Below are 20,634 nucleotides of genomic sequence, written 5' to 3'. Positions count from 1 at the left end.
TTCAAGAACGTACGAAGAGCAACTCGTGCTGGGAACGGGAACCTCGGAAGACAGAATTTCCATCTCTTTCTCTGCAACAACACAGGCTCAGCCAGGGCAGGAGGGAGGTGTGGGTCCCCCAAGCTGGTCACTGAGAGAGAACAAGGCAAGTCAGCCATTAATCAATTCAGCCCCAACTGATGACAATTTAGGTGCCAACTGTGACTTAGATGCCTGCTCACTAGAACCTGGATTCTGACCATTCAACTCATTTTACACAAGTCTCCAAGCTGCCACCAGGAAATATTTTCCATCTGCTATCAGTCTGGGTTAGATTGAAATTGGCAATCTGCCATGTACCCCACAACGGGAGAAGTGGCCACAACTTCACTAGGGACTTTGCTATTGCTATGGAGTTTACATAGAAGGTGCTCAGACATACTATGGAGATGAGCAGCAGTATAAAACAGATAGACAGAGGGATTAGATAGATAGCTAGATACAGCTCCGTAGCTATTAAAGCCTCTTCATTTTATAAACTTTAGTTTCTTTCCATATTGAAGGGGCAATGCATTTTTCTCTCCTGCTGAAGCATGACTCAGGACACTGCACAGACTTATGCTGGAAGCATGGGGCTTCCCGCGTTACTTTAATAGTAACAAGGCTCTAAAGAGATTCCACAGGCTGCCCACAAGAAAAACTCCCAGGAGTCTGCTGTGGAGGCAGATGCTGCTTCTGGGAGATTATTGCCAATAGGTTGGCACCTGGAAAGTGTGGATGTTGTCCAACTGAGGCGAGGAGGAGGAGGAGTGGGCTGGTGAAGTGAGGCAATCTGACACCTCACCAATGTATTCCCCTCTCTCGCCCCAGCTACATTCTCAAAAACAGAGTTTCAAATAACGCCAAAGGATTCGGTCAGATAATTGTGATCATTGGTACCTTGGGCTTTTTATAACTAGAAGGAATGATACAGTGAGGGTAATTAAGCACTGGAATGATTTACTAAGGGCTGTGATGGATTCTCCATCGCTGGCAATTTTTAAATCAAGATTGGATGCTCTTCTAAAAGGATATGCTCTAGTTCAAATAGGTATTATTTTGGGGAAGTCCTAGGGGCCGTGTTATACCGGAGGTCAAACTAGATGACCACAGTGGTTCCTTCTAGCCTTGGAAATTATGAATACTGTTCTGATGATATGCCATCTGCCTTTACAAACGCTCTGCACACAGCTTCCCCATTAAAATGCAGTCAACTCTGGAGTAGACTGGAGCAGAGGGCAGGCTGGAAGCAGGAAGGAACCAAATGGCTGCAGTCACTTGGCTCAGCAGCTGCTTAGCTCAGAGTAGAGTAGCAGCTCAGGGCTTCTTCCCGTCTGCATGACAATGGAGTCATTGTTGGCGGTGGGGAGCATAGGCATAGACAGGGCAGTTCCACGTGATAGGAGGGGAGAAAGGAGGAGTGGACACAAGGGTCAGAGCTAGGTGGGAGAGGAACAGTTGCGGGGTATTTGCAACACATGGAACTGACATGGAAAATGTTTTCTGATTCTTATTGCCAACATTTCATCTCATCTTATTTCCTTGGAGAACTAAAAAAAGATCCTTTCAGTTTGAACAATCATGCTCTCTGCTGGTGCTTTTTACATGTTCCAGTACTCACTGCTGGGTGTTTCTTAATGCCTTCAGAACGCATGGCACCTTGCTGTACTAATGATCTCCCAGATAGCAGCCTCCGAGAGCATCACAATTCAAGGGAAATGAAAGGGTGTAGTCGTTGGAGGAATCTGCTCTACAGGAAGCGAGCGACTGTGATTTTTTTTTTTTGCCCTGGTTGTTTTTGCAGCAAAGGTGTTCTGCAGATGCCAGGCTGTTAAGGTGGGATAGGGGGAGTGGAGTGGAGGTGTGAAGGGAAGGCCAAAGGGCAAGGCCAAAGGAAAAACAGCATGTGAAATCTGGCTCCTCAGGAAATGCATGCCAGGTCTGTGAACCCTGCCCTCAGACAGAGAAACAGCTGGTGCAGGTGAAAGAAAACAAGAGATGAGAAAGAGCGAGCAAGTGAGTTGGAGAGAAGAGAGATTGCCTGAACGAGGCAAGTCATTTTCTCAAATCTCTTCTTGCTTTGTCATCTTATTTGGAAAAGGTTGATGGGAGGGAGAAAGGAAGGGATGGGTGGGAATTGAAATGTCAAAGAAACAAATGGGCAAAAGACCTTCTGCTTTAAATCAAGGCTGATCGAAACCTTTCTGACAAGCAGGCTGTACAGTTCTGACAGAGGGTCTAGTCTGCCGTTTTGAACTGATATGCTTTGCTGCCTCAGGCCAATAGTGGGAACTTTTCTTGTCCCGCAAACTATAGTTTTTAGTGTGCAATCCCCTTTCTGAGTTATATATTCCAATATTTCTGCTGTGCCGTGTGACCCTCTCTGAGCCTATTAATCCAATTAGCCACTCAGTAAAAGACTGAAAATGTGAAAGACGTCAGCATTTAGGACTATTAGCACTTTGTCAGTCTAGAGCACTCTATAAAGAGCTTCCAGCTGCTCTGGTGAAAAGACAGTTAAGCCTCATAACAGGCCTGGGAGGTAGGTCAGTATTAGTCCCATTTTACAGATGGGGAAACCGAGGCACAGAGAACAAAGTGATTTGCTCAGGGTCACACAGAGAATCAGAGCTGGGACTAAAACACTGGTCTCCTGACTTCCAGTCCCATGCTTTAACCAGTAGACCATGCTCCGTCCCTGTGGTTACTGGGGTGGGGTCCAGTAGAGAAGATGTATCCTTCCATCTAAATTAAATAGTCCCAGATGCCAAAATAAAAGGTAAAGAATGGCCCAATGAGACGACAAGATCCCCTCCACAGCTCATAAGAACAGCCATATCGGGTCAGACCAAAGATCCATCTAGCCCAGTCTCCTGTCTTCCGGCAGTGGCCAATGCCAGGTGCCCCAGAGGGAATGAAGAGAACAGGGAACCATCAAGTGATCCAACCCCTGTCGCTCATTCCCAACTTCCGGCAAACAGAGGCTAGGGACACTATCCCTGCCCATCCTGGCTAATAGCTAGGGCATGATCCTAACACTATGCAGAATGAAATGGTTTCTCTGCCGCTATGTGAAGAATAATAAAGGTTGTGGGTTGTGTCCCTTCAGCCCTCCCACCCGTCAAAAGTTACTTCAACTCAAGCGAAGCCCAGGAGTCCCAAGCCAGATAAAACCATAAAGTCATGAGCCTGCTACCAAAAAATGTGAGAGTCGTGTGTGTGTTGTCCAATATCTGCTTACAGCAGGGTGTCTAGATTTCCATTATTTCATCAATTGAAAGGATGAGCAGGTAACCTACACTTCAGTCCTATACACTCACTCACTTGCAGCCCTTTTTTCTGTGTGTGGGGGTCACTCTGCTATACCGCAAGCAGATGCTACATCACCATCCTTGCCCTCATTTCCCCCTTCCGATGGGGTACTATACTTCTGTCCTTCACTGGACAGGGACCACTCATTCAAACTCTAACTTCAGTCAGGAGTTAGTCCACCCCTACCCATCTACTCCAAACATGAACACCCACCATCCTCCACTAGTCACCCAAAGCTGAACCTGATACAGCTCCAAATACCACAGCTTTTATCTCCGGCCCACCACAGCTCATAACAGCAGCGGGACCAGCCGACACACAGGGTCTTATTCAACCCTAGTGGACCACCACTGAAGTCAAAGGAGTTACATGGGAAGTTAAATGGGTTCACGAATTACAACAAACTTGAATCAGCATTAGAAACTAAAGTTACTCTTGTCTATGACAGGTTTCAGAGTAACAGCCGTGTTAGTCTGTATTCGCAAAAAGAAAAGGAGTACTTGTGGCACCTTAGAGACTAACCAGTTTATTTGAGCATGAGCTTTCGTGAGCTACAGCTCACTTCATCAGATATCTGATGAAGTGAGCTGTAGCTCATGAAAGCTCATGCTCAAATAAACTGGTTAGTCTCTAAGGTGCCACAAGTACTCCTTTTCTTCTTGTCTATGAGTCATTCTGTTGGTTTGCAATAGCGCTCTCTTGCACTGAGATCCCTTCATATTCCTAAACTGGGCTAGGTCAATACATAGAAAGGAGCTCTCCCAGGAACATCTTAAGACTGCAGGAAGAAGTACTGGAATTTCTGCAGGTGATTGCTTTTCCCAAGGAGTGGTACCGAACCAATGACCCAGGAAAGCGTTGGCTACTGGAGTTGTGGATCTGCTGAAGTGTACATCATAGTCTTTCAGCTGGCACATAAAACTGAGGTTCTAACACTTGTGGACATTCAAGATCTCCGGGCACTTGTCACAAGAAGGGCAGTTTTCAAGGTCAACCTTGACCATAAATGTCGGTTTTGGCTAATGAGCTTTTATGCTGCCTAAAGCCATCAGCATCAAAGGACACCATCCCTCATGCCTGGGACTAAAGACAAACCACCATACTTCTCACTTCTTAAACATCTCCCCACCCGCAGCAGCTGGCAAATCCTTTCCCCCACTCCTCTACAAATTGGACAAAACTACTGTAGAGAATCCCCTCAAGCAAGGCAGTCCTAAGGGAGAGATGGTTGCTTGGAGAACCCCTGTTGCCTTGCATCTGATTTCACTCCTAAGTATGATATAAGGATGCTTCTGAAGGGCTATGTTTGTGACCTCCATACAGCTCTTTTTGTCAAGTGCCATTTCATTAAAAAATCAGCCTTTTAACTGTGGACACATTTCAACCTCACCAAAACTGCTAATTATTGACAGTTGGTGAAGAGGAGATTTCACTTGTTCCTCCTGTTAAACTGCATCTAATTAGTAATTACTGGTTCACTGTCATCTTTACTGCAATAATCCCACTGCACATTGGCTCATTAACCTTTTGCTTTTCTAATGTAGCCTGCCAACAAGATGAAGGCTGAAACAGATTGGAAAACAATAGCTCAGTCTTGTATTTTAGATGTTTTTCCTCTTGCCCTGGAGATCTGAAGGGAAGATTATTTTTAAGAAAAGAATTTCAATTGCAATCAGCCTCATTCTTGGTGATGGTTTGTCCTACATCTAGTCAGCTACTAGAAGTATTTAAACTGAGCCTGTGATGGGGCCTGGGTCTCTCTGTCACTGACTCCTCTTCCAGATGCTTCAGCCCTTGTAACCAGAGCCCCGTGCTCTACACAGCATGCTGGACCTGGGTTCTGCTGCGAGATCCCTGGACTCTGCAGGTGAAGCAGTCTAAAAGAAACTGCTGCACAATTTCCAAATAGAAAATAAAGGGTTTGAGTTAATTAAATATGTACATGAACAATAAACTCAGTAGGGCAGCCCCTGGCTTATTTATTGGGATGCTGAATTCAACTGATTTTATGCAATTCCCATTTTCAGCGTTGGACATGTTGCAGATGTTTGAACAGGCAATGCATAACTGCACTGGAGGGACAGTCAGTGAGTATGCTGTAGGTTACAGCAGCTGGGCAGGAGGTGCTGCGAGAGGCATGGGAAGCACTTTGAGACTGTGAGCTAAGAATATTAGCTGGCTATTTCTGCTAAAGCGATCTGCAGCGCAATACTTAGTGCTGCAATTAGGTTTCAGAGTCAACACCCTCTTGAGATTAATGGGATAATTCCCACCATATTCCCATAATATTTTAGGCTTGCTGCAGACCCAGGGAGACATCACTGCATTGGTGTACACTTGGTTTCTGTTTTCAGAGTTATCTTCTCAACCATAAGGGCTAGAAACAGAAGAAAAGAAAATTGAGCTTCTGAAGCATAGGTCTGCAGTATGAAGTGAATCAGAAAACACCTGGGGCTCTGCTCTTGACGAGATATGGGTCCAAGACCCAAGTCAATGCACTGACTTTCCCAAAGCTTGGTTGATCAACTCAAGGGTTACTATTCTAATGTCTATGTGGACAGTTTTAAGGCCAGATTCTGATTTCACTTACACTGGCTTTGAACTGGTGTAACTCCACTGACTCTGAGGCAGCTACTTCTGACCTACGTTGGTGTAAACAAAAGCAGAATCAAATCTTACGGCTTAAAAAAACCCAGCCAAATGGCCTGCTTCATTAATCTTCAGAACGTGGCAAAACTCACCATTTTTCTGAGGCTTATGGGGAGCAAGCAGTTAGACAGGATGGGGAAGCAGAGGTTTGGTGATAGGAATTGCTATTAAGATCTCTGGCTTTTGCATAGGTTTCTGGGGCACCCCTTTAAATCTGTTCCAGGGCTTTAACTCTGTGCAGTACTGTTTCTTGAACGCTTTGTAAAGTGCTCAGAGTCAACAATGGGAGCTCCGTACAATCAAAATAAATGCATTAAACGAACAAGGCTTCTCCCTTCAGCCCACTAAACTAAATTAAGGACAGAAAGCTGTTGAAGCTCCTAAACTAAGAGAGAGCTTAATAGTGAATCAGCTGCTAGGCTCATTTACTCACTGACGTCAATAGGGTAGTACGTGCATAACAGAGTCAAATTTGGCTCATTTACTGTTATTTTAAATGGTCCCTCTTTGGATCATGGTGTCTTTGGAGCTGAATACCCTGGTTACACTCCTGTTGCCAATCATTTGCTCCATGGCTTGTTACAAGCAGACTGCCTCTAATGTCCAATCTATAGCTGCTTTACACCTACTACCTCCACAAACAAAACAAATACTTGTGGCACTGGGCAAAGAGTTCATATCCAGACACACAGGAAGCATAGATGGAAGAGGAAGCAGGTCTGGCAGATTTTGTGGGCCACTAGTGAACACACATAAGCCAAACACATCACACACTCAGATCCTGAATTGAGACTCAGGACTGATGGGCTGTGACAGGAGAACTAGCCAAGTCTGTGAAGAACTGGCTCTGAAGCGATTATGGTTTTAGAGAACTGACCTACTCCACTCACTTCCTAGGTTCTGAAGGTCTCCAAAGCTCAACAGCCATTAAACAGATTGGAATCAGATTCGCCAGGATTGGAGATTACACACACCCTTCAGTAAATGGAAACACTTTTTAAAAGACTGGGAGTCTAAGACTGAATATAAAAATGCTTGATACCTCAAGTTCCCACAGCAAGACCTTAATTCTCTTGAAGCTGAGGGACCAGAGCTGAGAACCCAGTGGATAATGAGCAATACCCCACTGGCTGTAATGGCTTCCCTTCACTGACACGATGCGTGGGCAGAGAGCACATCAGTCTGTTTTAGCGGCTAATCAGCTCTGATTCATGTTTACACTGTAGATAACATTGTTTTTGCTTTTAGAAGGTCACTTTCAATTAATCTTTGTACCATTTTAAAAGTCCCCATTGTTTGCAATTGTAATAGTCTTTGATGCAAGATAGACATTAATGTTTCTCTGTAATTTAAACAGAGCGGGGACTGATATGGCCATTAACATTAATATACCCTGTCAGACCAAAATATCAGTAATAGCACTTTTCACCCAAAGAGCCTTACAGATGTCCGTAAGCATTGTTAGACTCATTTTTCAGATAGGGAAACTAAGGCACTGACTTTTCTTTTCTTTTTTTAAGGCCCAAATCTTCACAGAGGGCATATAATTTTGGATGCTTCAACTTTTGGATAACAAACTTTAGATACCTCTGGCTTGACTGGGTGCTCATTGCCTCTGGAAATCAGGCCTTAGGTGCCTTAAGATGGAGACCCAAACAATGAGTCACCCAAAATTAGTGGACAATTTTGAAAATTTAAGCCTTAATGACTATCCCAAGGAATTTCGGCCCAAGTAATTTCAGTGGCAGTTGTGACTGGACCCCAGTTCCAGTTTTACTTGAATGGTTTCCGCTACAAAACAGTTGAGTATCCCATCTTTTTTTGACTGGCATTTTGGTGACCCCGTAAGCAAGAGAACATCAAACTGGCATTGAAGTGTGGCTTTTGGCCGAAAAGTGAAATCTGACACAACCTAACATATTCTTGTTGTTAGGCACCAACAGTGTGCACTGTGCTGCACAAGACACAGAGCAAAGGCAGTCCCTGCCCTGAAGATACAATCTAGAGATGAAATGGAGAAGGTGGAATGGTCTGAGAAGCCACAAAAACACGTATCTGCTCCTTGTGTGTCTTCCTGTCATAGAGGCTTGCTTTATAGGCAAAAACAAACGCTCACTACCTGAACACTCCGGAGACAACACAGACATGGGAGGGTGAGCAAGACTGTGTTCTTCCTGATGCACCAGAAACAAAAGAGGCACTTCTGACTGCAGATCTTTACTATGGATGTTAATGAAAGAGAATGAACCGAGCTTGACTCTCAGAGCCCAGGGTGAGCTGTCAGGGCCATCAGGTAGAACCATAAACATCGTTTGACTTGTGAACAGGGCACTTTTGACCTAGAATCACTGAAAGAGAGTAACTATGGAGGGCCAGAATATCATCTTTACAGCGTTACTCTTTTGACTACAGCTGCTACCCTTTAAGTACAAGCAGAGAAGATGCTTTCAAGGTACATTTTTTTAAATGCCTCATTTAAATGTTTTGTGTCCCTGCTCTTCCCTGCAATTAATATGTGTTAAAACTGATTACTGCACAGCCTCAAGACAGGAGTGGGTGAATCAACTAACTCCTATGGGAGGCCAAACAGGAATGGTGCCGTGTGTTGAATTTAAACCGTATATTTCTGGCATGGAACATAGGACTTTCTACTCAGTTCATCACTGGTTAACTTCAGCCTTCACTTAATTTAATCCAAACCTCAGGAATCAAATCCTTTTAATAAATATAACAAAATCACAACCCCTTTTTTTGATCACCCAAGGCAGGTATTGTTGTAGGATCCAATCGCCAGCTAAAGGAAAGGAAAACCCACATGATCATAAAAGATGAACATGCCTCTCTGTATGCATCCAGCCATTGTTACCGACAATGTGAGCACTGCCATGTGCTGAGCAAGCTGTGATGTGCACCCCGGAGGCCATATATATCACAAGATCAAGCCCATATTTAAGTCAAGGGGACAACAGCTGACTCTCAAAGAACAGGAAGGCCTGGTAGCAATCAAACATTCAACAGAGCCATCGACTTTTGTGATTCATTGTGTTCTCCACATACTAAACCCACATCTGCACGCACACCCTCTCTCTAAAGCAGGGGTGGCCAACCTGTGGCTCCAGAGCTGCATGTGGCTCTTCAGAGGTTAATAGGTGGCTCCTTGCACAGGCGTTGACTCCGGGGCTGGAGCTGCAGGTGTCAACTTTCCAATGTGCCGGGGGATGCTCACTGCCCAACTCCCAGCTCTGCCCCAGGCCCTGCCCCCACTCCACCCCTTCCCCAAGGCACCTGCCCCTTCCCCTGAACCTGCCATGCCCTCACTCCTTCCCCCCACGCCCTCCAGCCTCCTGCACATGTGAAACAGCTGATTGCAGCTGGTGGGAGGTGTGGGGAGGGAGGGGAAGGCACTGATTGGCAGGGCTGCCGGCAGGTGGGAGGCGCTGGGAGCTGATGGGGGGTCAGCTGACGTATTACTGTGGCTCTTTGGCAATGCACCTTGGTAAATTCCGGCTCCTTCTCAGGCTCAGGTTGGCCACTCCTGCTCTAAGCTGCCAAGTCAACATTCTCTTTGTACGCCTAGGCTAGAAACAGCCAACCTTCCCGCTGACTCTTCTGGCTGGGGGCTCCTCAAAAGCCTTAGACTGTGTGAGGTTTTGGATCCTGTTGGCTGCTGTGGTGGAGATCACCTGATAAAATCTCGCCCACCATCAGCTGTGTGAGGCAAACAAGCTGCCACGTTGCAGTGACTTCAAAGGAGCTACTGATGGTGTGAGGTACCACTCCTCTGCTTCGCACTGCACAGTGTGATACAGACTAGACATGCACTGACCTCCGACATCTGTGGAAAGAGACTGATGGCCAAGGGAAGAGCCAGGCCAAAGGCCGCGAGGCACACAAAGCCTTGCACTGGGAGAACCATCCGGGGACGGGCTCGCAGGAGAGACGTTCTGTAAAGAGGAGTGAGGCTTTGTTAGCTTGACAGACACACCAGGTTACCCCGTACCATCGTCCAGACAAGCTCTGCTGCTCTGTAAGCGCTGCATAAGGAGCAGTGGAGCGGTCTCCCTGTCTGTGACTGACTCCAAATCCCACCTCGAGATCCGACCGTCTCCCTGGCTCGGGACTCCCTGCCAAAACATTCATGAGAAAGGACCAGGTCTCTGGCCCTTACTCATGTTGAGCAATACTCTGCTCTGGGAGTGGTCCTAATGAGATCAATGGGACCCACTCACAGAGGACAAGGCTACTCACAGTGAATACAAGCCCCACAATCTGTCCCACAGGGAGTTATGCCCACACAAGGGGCCAATCCTGCAGGCCTGTGTAGTTCCATTAAAGTGAACTGGCCAAACTCAGAGGTGATGTGCCTAGGCTGGTGTAGGTTGGACTCCCTGGGTGCAACTGCATACTGAGCCCCTTCGGGACCCAGCACACAAAGCTGTCTGGGCTAACAGGGGGTTGCTGTGGCCCCATAACTGGGGGAATTTCTGTAAGTTGTGGCAGCCCTGCAACACATAACCTGGAGCTGCTCAAAATAACCATAGTGCCATCTGCTATGACCTCAGCCATACCATGCCCCTCCTGTTCCCAGCCCCAGCGTGGCATGCCCTCCACAGGGGGTGTTTGTGGCTGCCTTTCACAGTGCCTGCACCAGGGAATTCTCCCGTAGCCAGCTAAGAGAAAACAACACAAGGGTGAGTCCCTCCCCCTTACTCCAGCTGAGAGTTCCTTATGTGCACTTTCCAATGTGTAACTTATGCACGTAGCAGCTGAAGTATGGTGGGCCTTCTTTGATGTATACCTTCTTGTTGGTTACTTTTCTTACTGCTCTGTGCAAGATACACCAACTTAGAGGGCCCATACAGTAGCTTTTCCTACCCTCAAGCTATTATTGACTATTTGTGTTACAGCAGGTGCTAGAGGCCCTTGTCCTGGGCACGGACCAGACACCCGGGCTATACCTACCTTCACTGCAGAATTAACTCGGGTGATCAGTACCTGCATCTGAGCACCTGGGTGAGAGCTGCCGCCTTGCCAAGACATAATAGCGGAGTTACGGCATCCTCACTGGTACTGTGCTCCCCGGTGTGTGTCACCGGGACTTTTGGGGACATAACCCATGGTTCTTTGCACTGCAATAAGCTGAGCCACTCTATAACTCTTTCCCCATGAGTTGTGGGAGAACTTGTCAGTCCTTCTGAGCACAAGGGGGAGGAATTGTGGGAAGGCACCAGAGGACAATCAGCACTCAAGCCTGCGTCCTCACTGCAAAGCGGGTGGGTTACCGGCAAGAGTGAAAGCAGAACTCAGGCTCGAACTCTCAGACCCTGCCGGGCCAGCTAGCCTGGGTTTGAAGCACCACCAAACTCAGGTGAGAGGGCTTTGTATGTGGACAGGATGGGGGTTAGGGACAAGACCAGAGTACAATCCTGAGTGAACTCTGCAGTGAAGACAGACCCATAGTATAAAGACAGTCCCTGCCCCAAAGAGCTTACAACCTTAACTGCAAGACAGACCGAGGGTGGGAGGGGAAATGAAGGCCTGGAGAAGAGAAGGGACTTGACCAAGGTCATCCAGCAGATCAGCAGGGAACTCTGTTCTCCTGAGTGCCAGTCCAGTGCCTTTCCTACTCTCCATTTAAAAATCATCACTCGGGGCTTTTCACAATTCTTCTTTCCATTTGGCTCTCTGATCAGCCCAACTGTGCGCAAGACAGCATTGTAATGTCACAAACAGCAGCAAGCAAAACAGCTCTCTACCTCGAGAGAAATGGCTAGCCGCGCACCTGAGGCTCTCTCAGTCTCGCTAATGGTGATGGCTGAGAGCTGCATTTTTATTTTTCCTTTGAGTAAAGCTTGGGAATAAAAATAGGGCCAGACCCTGAGCTGGTGTAAATGAACCATCGCTCCTTTCTCTTCCAGAGTCGTAACTCCTCACTAATGGTGAGTGGAGACAACATTGCTCTACATTAAGTGTGCATTGTGCAAGCTGGGCCCGTATTATCCAATATTCATCCATTTTGGGATCAGTAGCCTGGAAAAGAATTTAAGCACAATCCTTGTAGCCTATGCTTAGGTAGAATTCCTGCAGAAGGCAATAGGGGTTGTGTTTGCCTAAGAGGTTTAGGACCAGGCCCTTAATTATATTATAACAAAGTTCTAAGATTATTCTACAGGAAAACGAGAATTGCCAGCAATGAAAAAAGAAAAGGAGTACTAGTGGCACCTTAGAGACTAACCAATTTATTTGAGCATAAGCTTTCGTGAGCTACAGCTCACTTCATCGGATGCACTGTATTTTCCACTGAATGCATCCGATGAAGTGAGCTGTAGCTCATGAAAGCTTATGCTCAAATAAATTGGTTAGTCTCTAAGGTACCACTAGTACTCCTTTTCTTTTTGCAAATACAGACTAACACGGCTGCTACTCTGAAACCAGCAATGAAAAGTGGATAACTGGTCCCCTCTCTCTCAGAGAGAGGAGATTGCGGGAACAGATACATTTAACTTGTGCTTAAAATGTCATGATCCATTAGAGCCCTTATTGAGAAACTTGTAGAGACTGGCCTCTTTCTGGCTTCCATGGAGTACAGTTTAGAACCCAGACATCATTGCTTACACCACCCTGGCACTTTAATTTGGAAGCTGCCTCCTTTTTAATTACTGCCCTGTTGGGGTCCTTAGAATCACCCAAGTCAAAACTAAACCAATTTAAAATGATCACTGGTACAGCTCCCAGGTGTGACTTCCAGGAGTGTTTTAAACTCAGGCCAGTTCAAATTACAGTGGCTATAACCTCCTAATTAAGAAGAGTTATGGCTTGATTTAAAGAAAAAAAAAAACTAATTAACACATGAAGTGTAATGTCTTAATTGGGACTCGGATTCTAAAATTTGTGAAGTTCAGGATAAATGATTCATAATTAGTGGAGAAGGGATCACTTTTCTTCTGCCCTTAGGATCTTTGTCCTCAAATCAGTTTTCAAAATAACATTTAGCTAAATATTGTCTTCTGCATTTTGCAGAGAGGGAATTGAAATGCTGTCTAATATCCCAACAGCTGGCTCCCCCACCATTAAAATCTACATCTGATTTCAATTGCTAGATATTCCACAATCTCCTATTTGCAAAGCAATCATCTCGTACCAGATAAAGGAATTACTTCACTGTTTGTTGAATAGTGAACTAGTTTATTTCCAGGTAACTAAACTCTGAGCCTTGCTCAGCTGTTAAAGTACCGAACTGGAAGTCGAGATTCCTAGCTCCTGTTAACAGCTCTGCCACTGAGACTGTGGGTCTACACTTAAACCGATACAGCAGTACCGCGTCAGCAAAGACACAACAGCCACAGGAAGGGTTCGCCCACTGCTGTAGTTAATCCACCTCCCCAAGAGGGGGTAGCTAGGGCCTCAGGTGCTGGAACTAGAGGCGTGGGGGGTGTTGCCGCACCCCCTGGCTTGAAGAAGTAACAACAACCCAAATACGTGGTTTCTGCCTTCAGCACCCCCACTATAAGAGTTGTTCCAGCACCACTGGCTAGATCGACAGGAGAATTCTTCTGTTCACCTAGCACTATCTACACCGGGGGTTAGATCAGTCTTTAACTACACCCTGGAGAGACGTACCAAAGCCCCACTGTAACTTTTTAGTGTAGACCAGCCCTGACATGCTTCAGGCCAGATTGCGATGATCGTACTCCCAGGGAACGAACAGTACCTTGCACTATCAGTAGTTCCATTAAAATCAACAAGGCTACTTGTGGAATCTGGTACGACTCAGTGCAAGTAGGGATATCCCACTTGAGCCCTCTGTGATTCAGAATATGTCAGATCAGCACAGATTTTCCAAAGTGGTCTCTAATTCTGAGTTGCTCCAATTTTTGGGTGCTCAGCTTTAGATGCATTGAGCCCAATACGTTGCTGCCCTGCATCTTGCATTGTCGTTTACACCCATGGAAAATGAGGGCAAAACACTAGCAAATCAGAACAGTAGTGTTTTATACCCACTTTGTACTGGAGCAAACAACTCTCAAGGCGCAAAGCTATGGTGAATCGGAGCCAGTGTTCCTCAAGCTGGGCACCCAAACACAAAGCACCTAGAATTAGAAGCTGCCTTTGAAAATGTGGGCCTTGCCTCTTCTGTTCCTCTGTCTGGGCTCCTGCAAAATGATCATATTTACATCCCATTCTTCCCATTTCTGAGGCTCACAGCAGCGCTGCCTTTCTCACGCTCGACTGCGAAGCACAATTAACATTTGCAAATTGATCTTTGGATGAAAGACACTATGTATGTGCAAAGTATTTCTCCTCCTGCCATTGCCACCACTTTTCTCCTTCTGTCTGTCTCTCTCCCTCTCTTTTTAAGCTTTGTCTGACTACTCCCCCTCAAAATTCCCTGGGGCCTACTTTTTTGGCATCTTGCGGCTGACGCACAGTGGATCCAAGCAAGCCAATGACATCATGAGGAGCTTCTGGCTCACTGAGCTCAGGTATAAATTATTATTCTGAGATACATGTATTTAAAACACAAAGACCTTAAAGATCCCATATATATCTCTGTGTGTGTGTATATATATATACACGTGTGTGTGTATATATACACTTATATATCAACTTATGCAGACAGTACATCTGCTCCACAGACACAGTGTGTTGTAGATCTTGTAAATACACCTTCATTCAACTTTCATCACATTGTTCATTAGTGATTTAAATTTTGCATAATTTGGCAGCTGCCTCTGGTGTTTTTCAGGAGGTACTGTAATTTATTCCATATGGAAGTCACTTGGTGTACTAAAAAGGAGTTATCAGGTTCAGTGAACCAGAGCTGTATTTGCCTAGAAGAAGGTGTTAGATGCTAAACTAAATATGACAGGAGTTAACTGAAATCTCCCGACTGACAGATTCTGTGGGTTTTGTCGTATTTAATATAAACAGGATCATAGCTAATACGTACATTATGAGAGACTGGGAATTACAATGGGGCAGGAACATTATGCTGATTTCTTGTGGGTCAAAGCCCAAAGTATCCTGAGGCACATCCCAGGCAGGAGGGGGCTACTCAGAACCCCTTGTTAAAACTGCACCTCCAAAATAAAGGAATGGATGGTGTGATTTTCCTGTCCTTGATGGAACTGTCCCATATCTGGATCCTGCTAACCCACCCCTGCCACAAGCAACTTATCCCTAGAGATCAGAAAAATCTACCTGATGAACACACTTATTTTGCCAGCTGGATGGCCTCTATTTTCAAAATCAGTTCCCAGGGGAAGCTTCCCCCAGATGCCCTACAAGCCATCCCCACCCCTCCATTGAGGGTCACCCAATGGAATACAGTGCTTTGGTTGCGATAAGGCAGCTGTCAAGGGAGCCAGGGACTCCAGGATTTTCCTTTTAAAAGGAAAAACAGCTTCAACTTATGACATGTGGGAGCCTCAGCATGGCATGGGTGCATGTGGCCGGGATGCTGAGCCCATTTAACTGCATTCCTGGAGACCTATCACGTTAAAATCTGGGCTGAGTGCGAGGTTGAGAGAGAAAAGAAACTCTCATCTTCAGGGTGGTAAAACTTTGCCGCTCTCTAAGCATTCCCCTTAGCCCCTGCACTCTGCCGACATTACCAGCCTCATCGGACCACTGGCCAGTTTCTCACCCAGTGACACCGTGACTTCTTCCATGTGGCCCACTGTGCACGGTATGACCTCCTGGAGCTTACCCACAGAGCCCCAACCTTGCCTGCATGTAAGTCCCTCTTGAAGACCCACTTCTGCTGGGCAACCTACAGTGAACTGAGCAGACTTGTACATAAATTCCCTGTTGTTGTTCCCCCTTTCCCTCACCTCTATCTACTTGTCTGACTGCCCTTCAACTGGGAGCTCCTTGGGACAGGGACCAACCTTGCAAAGTGTTTGGAAAGCTCTGGGTACACTCTGGACACTACCAAAAATAAATTATTGCAAAGGCACTCTGCTGGTGCCTTGCCCAGTCAGTGGCTTGAGATGATTTTCAACTATGCATAAAATGGTGCTCAACTGTTTTTATTGCAGAATTAAGGATATTTTATTAAAACTATATAACCAGTGTCTTGAACTTTATACCCTCTGCCTTCTGGACTACAGCAAGGTGACATACCTGGGCATGAAGCCTTCAGCCCTTAGCAAACTCCAACTGGTACAGAACGCTGTAGCAGATCTCCTGAGCAACGTGAGCACATCACACCTGCCTTCCACTTCCTGCACTACCAAATCAAGTTCAAGGTCTCAATCCTTATCTTCAAAGCACTCAACAGCCTGGGCCGAGGTTACCTAAAGAGCCTACATCTTCAGGATGGGGACTGTTATCAATGATCTTTCTCTTCTGGCACAATGGAACGATCTGAAATAAGGGTAAAGCTTGTCTGTGCTGGAGACAGAGGTTTCTCAGGGGCCGGTTGGAGACGGCAAAATGAACTCCCTCAGGAACTAAGGACCACCATGAACCTCACTGCTTTCCATTCCAAGAGCTAGGAACATGTCATTGACCTTGTCATCTCTAATATAAACACATAGCAACGTATGTACGTGTGGGTGTATAAACCCTCCAAAAGAAAACACTCCACTGCACACACTCTGGGAAGAGGATGAGAGAACAAAAAATGTGACAGATGTGCAGTCACATTGCTTAATGCTCTACTGGAAGGCGCTAAGATACTCCAGCAATGAGTGTGGTATAAGGACCAATATAGGAAAAAATAGCTAGAATCCTCCCCATGAACCAATCAAACCAGTAGCCCTACTCACACACTCTATAGTATAAAGATTTCCAGCCAAGGGTCTCTCGTACAACTCTGTTTGCCAAAAGGTTCTGACACCTTCTTTGGCTCTGGTTACGAGAAACCCTTTTTGTTTAACTCGAAAAACAAATTAATTGATTCCCAGTTCTCCTCTCCGACACAGCACACAAACCCCAAGACACTAGGATCACAGGTTAAGGGAGAGGGAGGGAGAAATTATTGTGTGAGTTCCTGTTAAAATCTTGACACCACCTCTCTGCTCTCCACTATACAAATGCTGCTGAAAGATGTAACTGCACTCCTGGGATTGGACAGAAGATCATTCTGCTGCCTAGAACAGAATTATCAAAGTGACTGCAGCTTCCCCACTTCCCAGATGTTTTCAAGGGAATTCTATGCTGGTGACAGATGTGCTGGAGACCGAGGTTCACTTGATATCTACAGACTGGACACAGCCCAGGCAGCTGAAATGCCATCCAGCTAACATGCCTTCACTTGTTCCTCAAGGAGGGAGCTCAGTCTCCAACCCCATGTCCATTTCTCTGAGCCTGCCCACCAGGGGACCACGGGGTATCAGCTGTGGGGGTGGGTTTTGCAATGGGCAAACTTGTCTTGTGGGGAAAGGACGGGGACTGCTCTAATAGAATTTCAGTGAACATAGGGCAACATGCAGGGTGTGAGGAGACTGTTTTCACCTTTGTATCATCAGATTCACTGCTGAAAAGTGCAGTGTGCTATTATAAACATACCCCAAGGAACCAACCCTGCAGCTTCGTGCTCCCTGGCCTTCCGCCACAATTGCTGCTTGCTCCCCTCCAGACTACTCAGAATGAAACAGCCAAGCTCATCCTCCTCTCCTCTATTTCCAGCTTCTCGGCCTTGCCTTTTAGGCCTTGCCCAGCTCCGAGACTCCCTCCTGCCTACATCTCTGTTCTCACTTCACACCCCTGGCTCTCTCTGCTCTGCCAACATGTCCTCCTTCCCCTCTGCCTCGCTGCTGTCCTCTCATCTTTGTGTCTTCTTCCACACTGGCCCCTGCACCTGAAACACATTCTCAGTTCTATCCACTGAAGTGATCACCAATGAAATGGTCAGTGCTGACACTGGTGGGCCACCGTGGGCTGTAGAGCTGACACAATGGTTGGATCAATAGGGGGCAAGAGAGTTCACCCCTCTAGGCTACTGTTTCAGACTCTACATACTCAAGAAAACACAGCATTGTGTACGCTCAGTTTGGGCTTGGAAAGGTTTTTTTTTTTTTTTCCTTTGGCAACTGCGAGGGCTAGAAACTAATTTTTCACAATCCGAATGCCATATAGGCCACGCAAATACATCCAGCAGGCTGGGTCTGGCACCCGGGCTGTATGTCTGACATACCTGATTTAGGCTGTAAGGTCTCTGGAGTAGAGGCATTATGCCAAAATCTCTACTGGTGTAAACTGGAGCAGTTCCACTGACTCCACTGAAGATGTGCCAATTTACACTCAGCAGAGTATCTGACCCCATGTTTTTATAAGCTCTATGCGCACTGGTCATGCCATATAAAAAAATAAAACAACAACATAGCTTATTATTTTCTCATGGACGGGAGTTTGGATAAAACTGAAATTCCATGTGGATACCTCTGTATGTCCCCAAGTATTTAATTTTAGGGCTGTCAAGCAATTAAAAAAATTAATCGCAATTAATCGCACTGTTAAACAGTAATAGAATACCATTTATTGAAATATTTTTAGATGTTTTCTACATTTTCAAACATATTTATTTCAGTTACAACACAGAATGCAAAGTGTACAGTGCTCACTTTATATTTATTTTTGATTACAAGTATTTGCACTGTAAAAAAACAAAAGAAATAGTATTTTTCAGTTCACCTAATACAAGTACTGTAATGCAATCTCTTTATCATGAAAGTTGAACTTACAAATGTAGAATTATGTACAAAAGTAACTGCATTCAAAATATAACAATGTAAAGTTTTAGAGCCTGCAAGTCCACTCAGTCCTACTTCTTGTTCAGCCAATCGCTCAAATAAGTTTGTTTACATTTGCAGGAGATAATGCTGCCCACTTTTTGTTTACAATGTCACCTGAAAGTGAGAACAGGAGTTCTTGTGGCACTGTTGCAGCCAGCATCGCAAGATATTTATGTGCCAGATGTGCTAAAGATTCATATGTCCCTTCATGGTTCAACCACCATTCCAAGGGACATGTGTCCATGCTGATGTCAGGTTCTGCTCGATAACAATCCAAAGCAGTGTGGATTGACACATGCTCATTTTCGTTATCTGAGTCAGATGCCACCAGCAGAAGGTTGATTTTCTTTTTTGGTGGTTTGGGTTCTGCAGTTTCCACATCGGAATGTTGCTCTTTTAAGACTTCTGAAAGCAAGCTCCACACCTCATCCCTCTCAGATTTTGGATGGCACTTCAGACTCTTAACTCTTGGGTCGAGTGCTGTACCTATGTGTATAAATCTCACATTGGTACCTTCTTTGCGTTTTGTCAAAACTGCAGTGAAAGTGTTCTTAAAATGAACAAGTACTGGGTCATCATTCGAGATTGCTATAACATGAAATATATGGCAGAATGTGGGTAAAACAGAGCAGGGGACATACAATTCTCCCCCAAGGAGTTCAGTCACAAAGTTAATTAACGCATTTTTTTTTAATGAGTGTCATCGGAATGGAAGCATGTCCTCTGGAATAGTGGCCAAAGCATGAAGGGGCATACGAATGTTTAGCATATCTGGCACATAAATACCTTGCAATGCCAGCTACAAAAGTGCCATGCAAATGCCTGTTCTCCCTTTCTGGTGATATTGTAAATAAGAAGTGGGGAGCATTATCTCCTATAAATGCAAAACAACTTGTTTGTCTTAGTGATTTGCTGAACAAGAAGTAGGACTGATTGGACTTGTAGGCTCTGAAGTTTTACATTATTTTGTTTTTGAGTGCAGTTATGTAACAAAAAAAATCACATTTGTAAATTGCACTTTCACAACAAAGAGATTGCACTAGAGTACTTGTATGAGGTGAATTGAAAAATACTATTTCTTTTATCATTTTTACAGTGCAAATATTTGAAATTAAAAATATACACACACTTTGATTTCAATTACAATACAGAATATAATTTATATGAAAATGTAGAAAAACATCCAAAATATTTCATAAATTTCAATTGGTATTCTATTGTTTAATAGTGCAATTAAAACTGTGATTAATCGAAATTAATTTTTAATCGCGATTAATTTTCTTGTGTTAATCGCGTGAATTAACTGCAATTAATCAACAGCCCTATTTAATTTATACCAAACTAACTTTGTGAGAGTACAGCAGCCTCTGATACTCTCACCACTGTAACCGCCGTAGCAGACCTTACCTTGATGGCTGAAAAAAGTCATTGGGACCTGTCTACATTATGGCTTGAATCATGCTAGCATAACTCTTTTGTGTTTTCCAGCATGGCTACTGCTAAACTGGTTTCTTTGCCCAGTGCAGACTGGTGATTTTAAGACTTATGCTAGCCCAAAGAACAGTGTAGGCTAGCCCATTAGGTAACACACAGAATCACTTCCGAAGATGAGGCCCAGTCCTGTTCCCAATTAATTCAATGGGAGTGTCCAGCAAGGGATGAGGTTTATAACCATGTTAGGCCAGCCATGCTAGGCTGCAATTGTGTCTGAGACTGGGGTAATAATCTATACAGTGAATAGGTTCTAATTCTGCTTCTGTGAGAAAAGAAGGAAGCTGGGTGAGGGGAACGGGAGAGTGCTGGGAATATGGCTGTGGCAACTGATGCTTAGATGGAGAATCCTTGTACTGTTTCTCCCTCATCTCTCTATAACCATTGCACAGTAGGATACCTGCAAGTATCTGAATGATGACAA

At 45.1% G+C, this 20,634-nt stretch overlaps 1 protein-coding gene across 8 annotated transcripts in view; it reads right to left on the bottom strand.

Moving 5' to 3' along the window:
- Positions 1-20,634, bottom strand: part of SFXN5 (sideroflexin 5) — a 171,634-nt gene that overhangs the window by 20,761 nt on the left and 130,239 nt on the right. For all 8 annotated transcript variants that reach the window (XR_013346040.1, XR_013346044.1, XR_013346043.1 and 5 more), the window contains one exon: positions 9,806-9,923. Coding sequence is in view for 3 of the 8 variants with exons in the window: in XM_077816054.1 (XP_077672180.1) it covers positions 9,806-9,923 (118 nt within the window). In the remaining 5 variants the exon portion in view is untranslated. The remainder of the gene's footprint in view (positions 1-9,805; positions 9,924-20,634) is intronic.

This window comes from Eretmochelys imbricata, chromosome 4 (genome assembly GCF_965152235.1).
Source record: "Eretmochelys imbricata isolate rEreImb1 chromosome 4, rEreImb1.hap1, whole genome shotgun sequence".
Lineage (NCBI taxonomy): Eukaryota > Metazoa > Chordata > Testudines > Cheloniidae > Eretmochelys > Eretmochelys imbricata.
The sequence above is the reverse complement of the archived record's forward strand: the minus strand, read 5'-3'. Positions and strand labels throughout refer to the sequence as shown.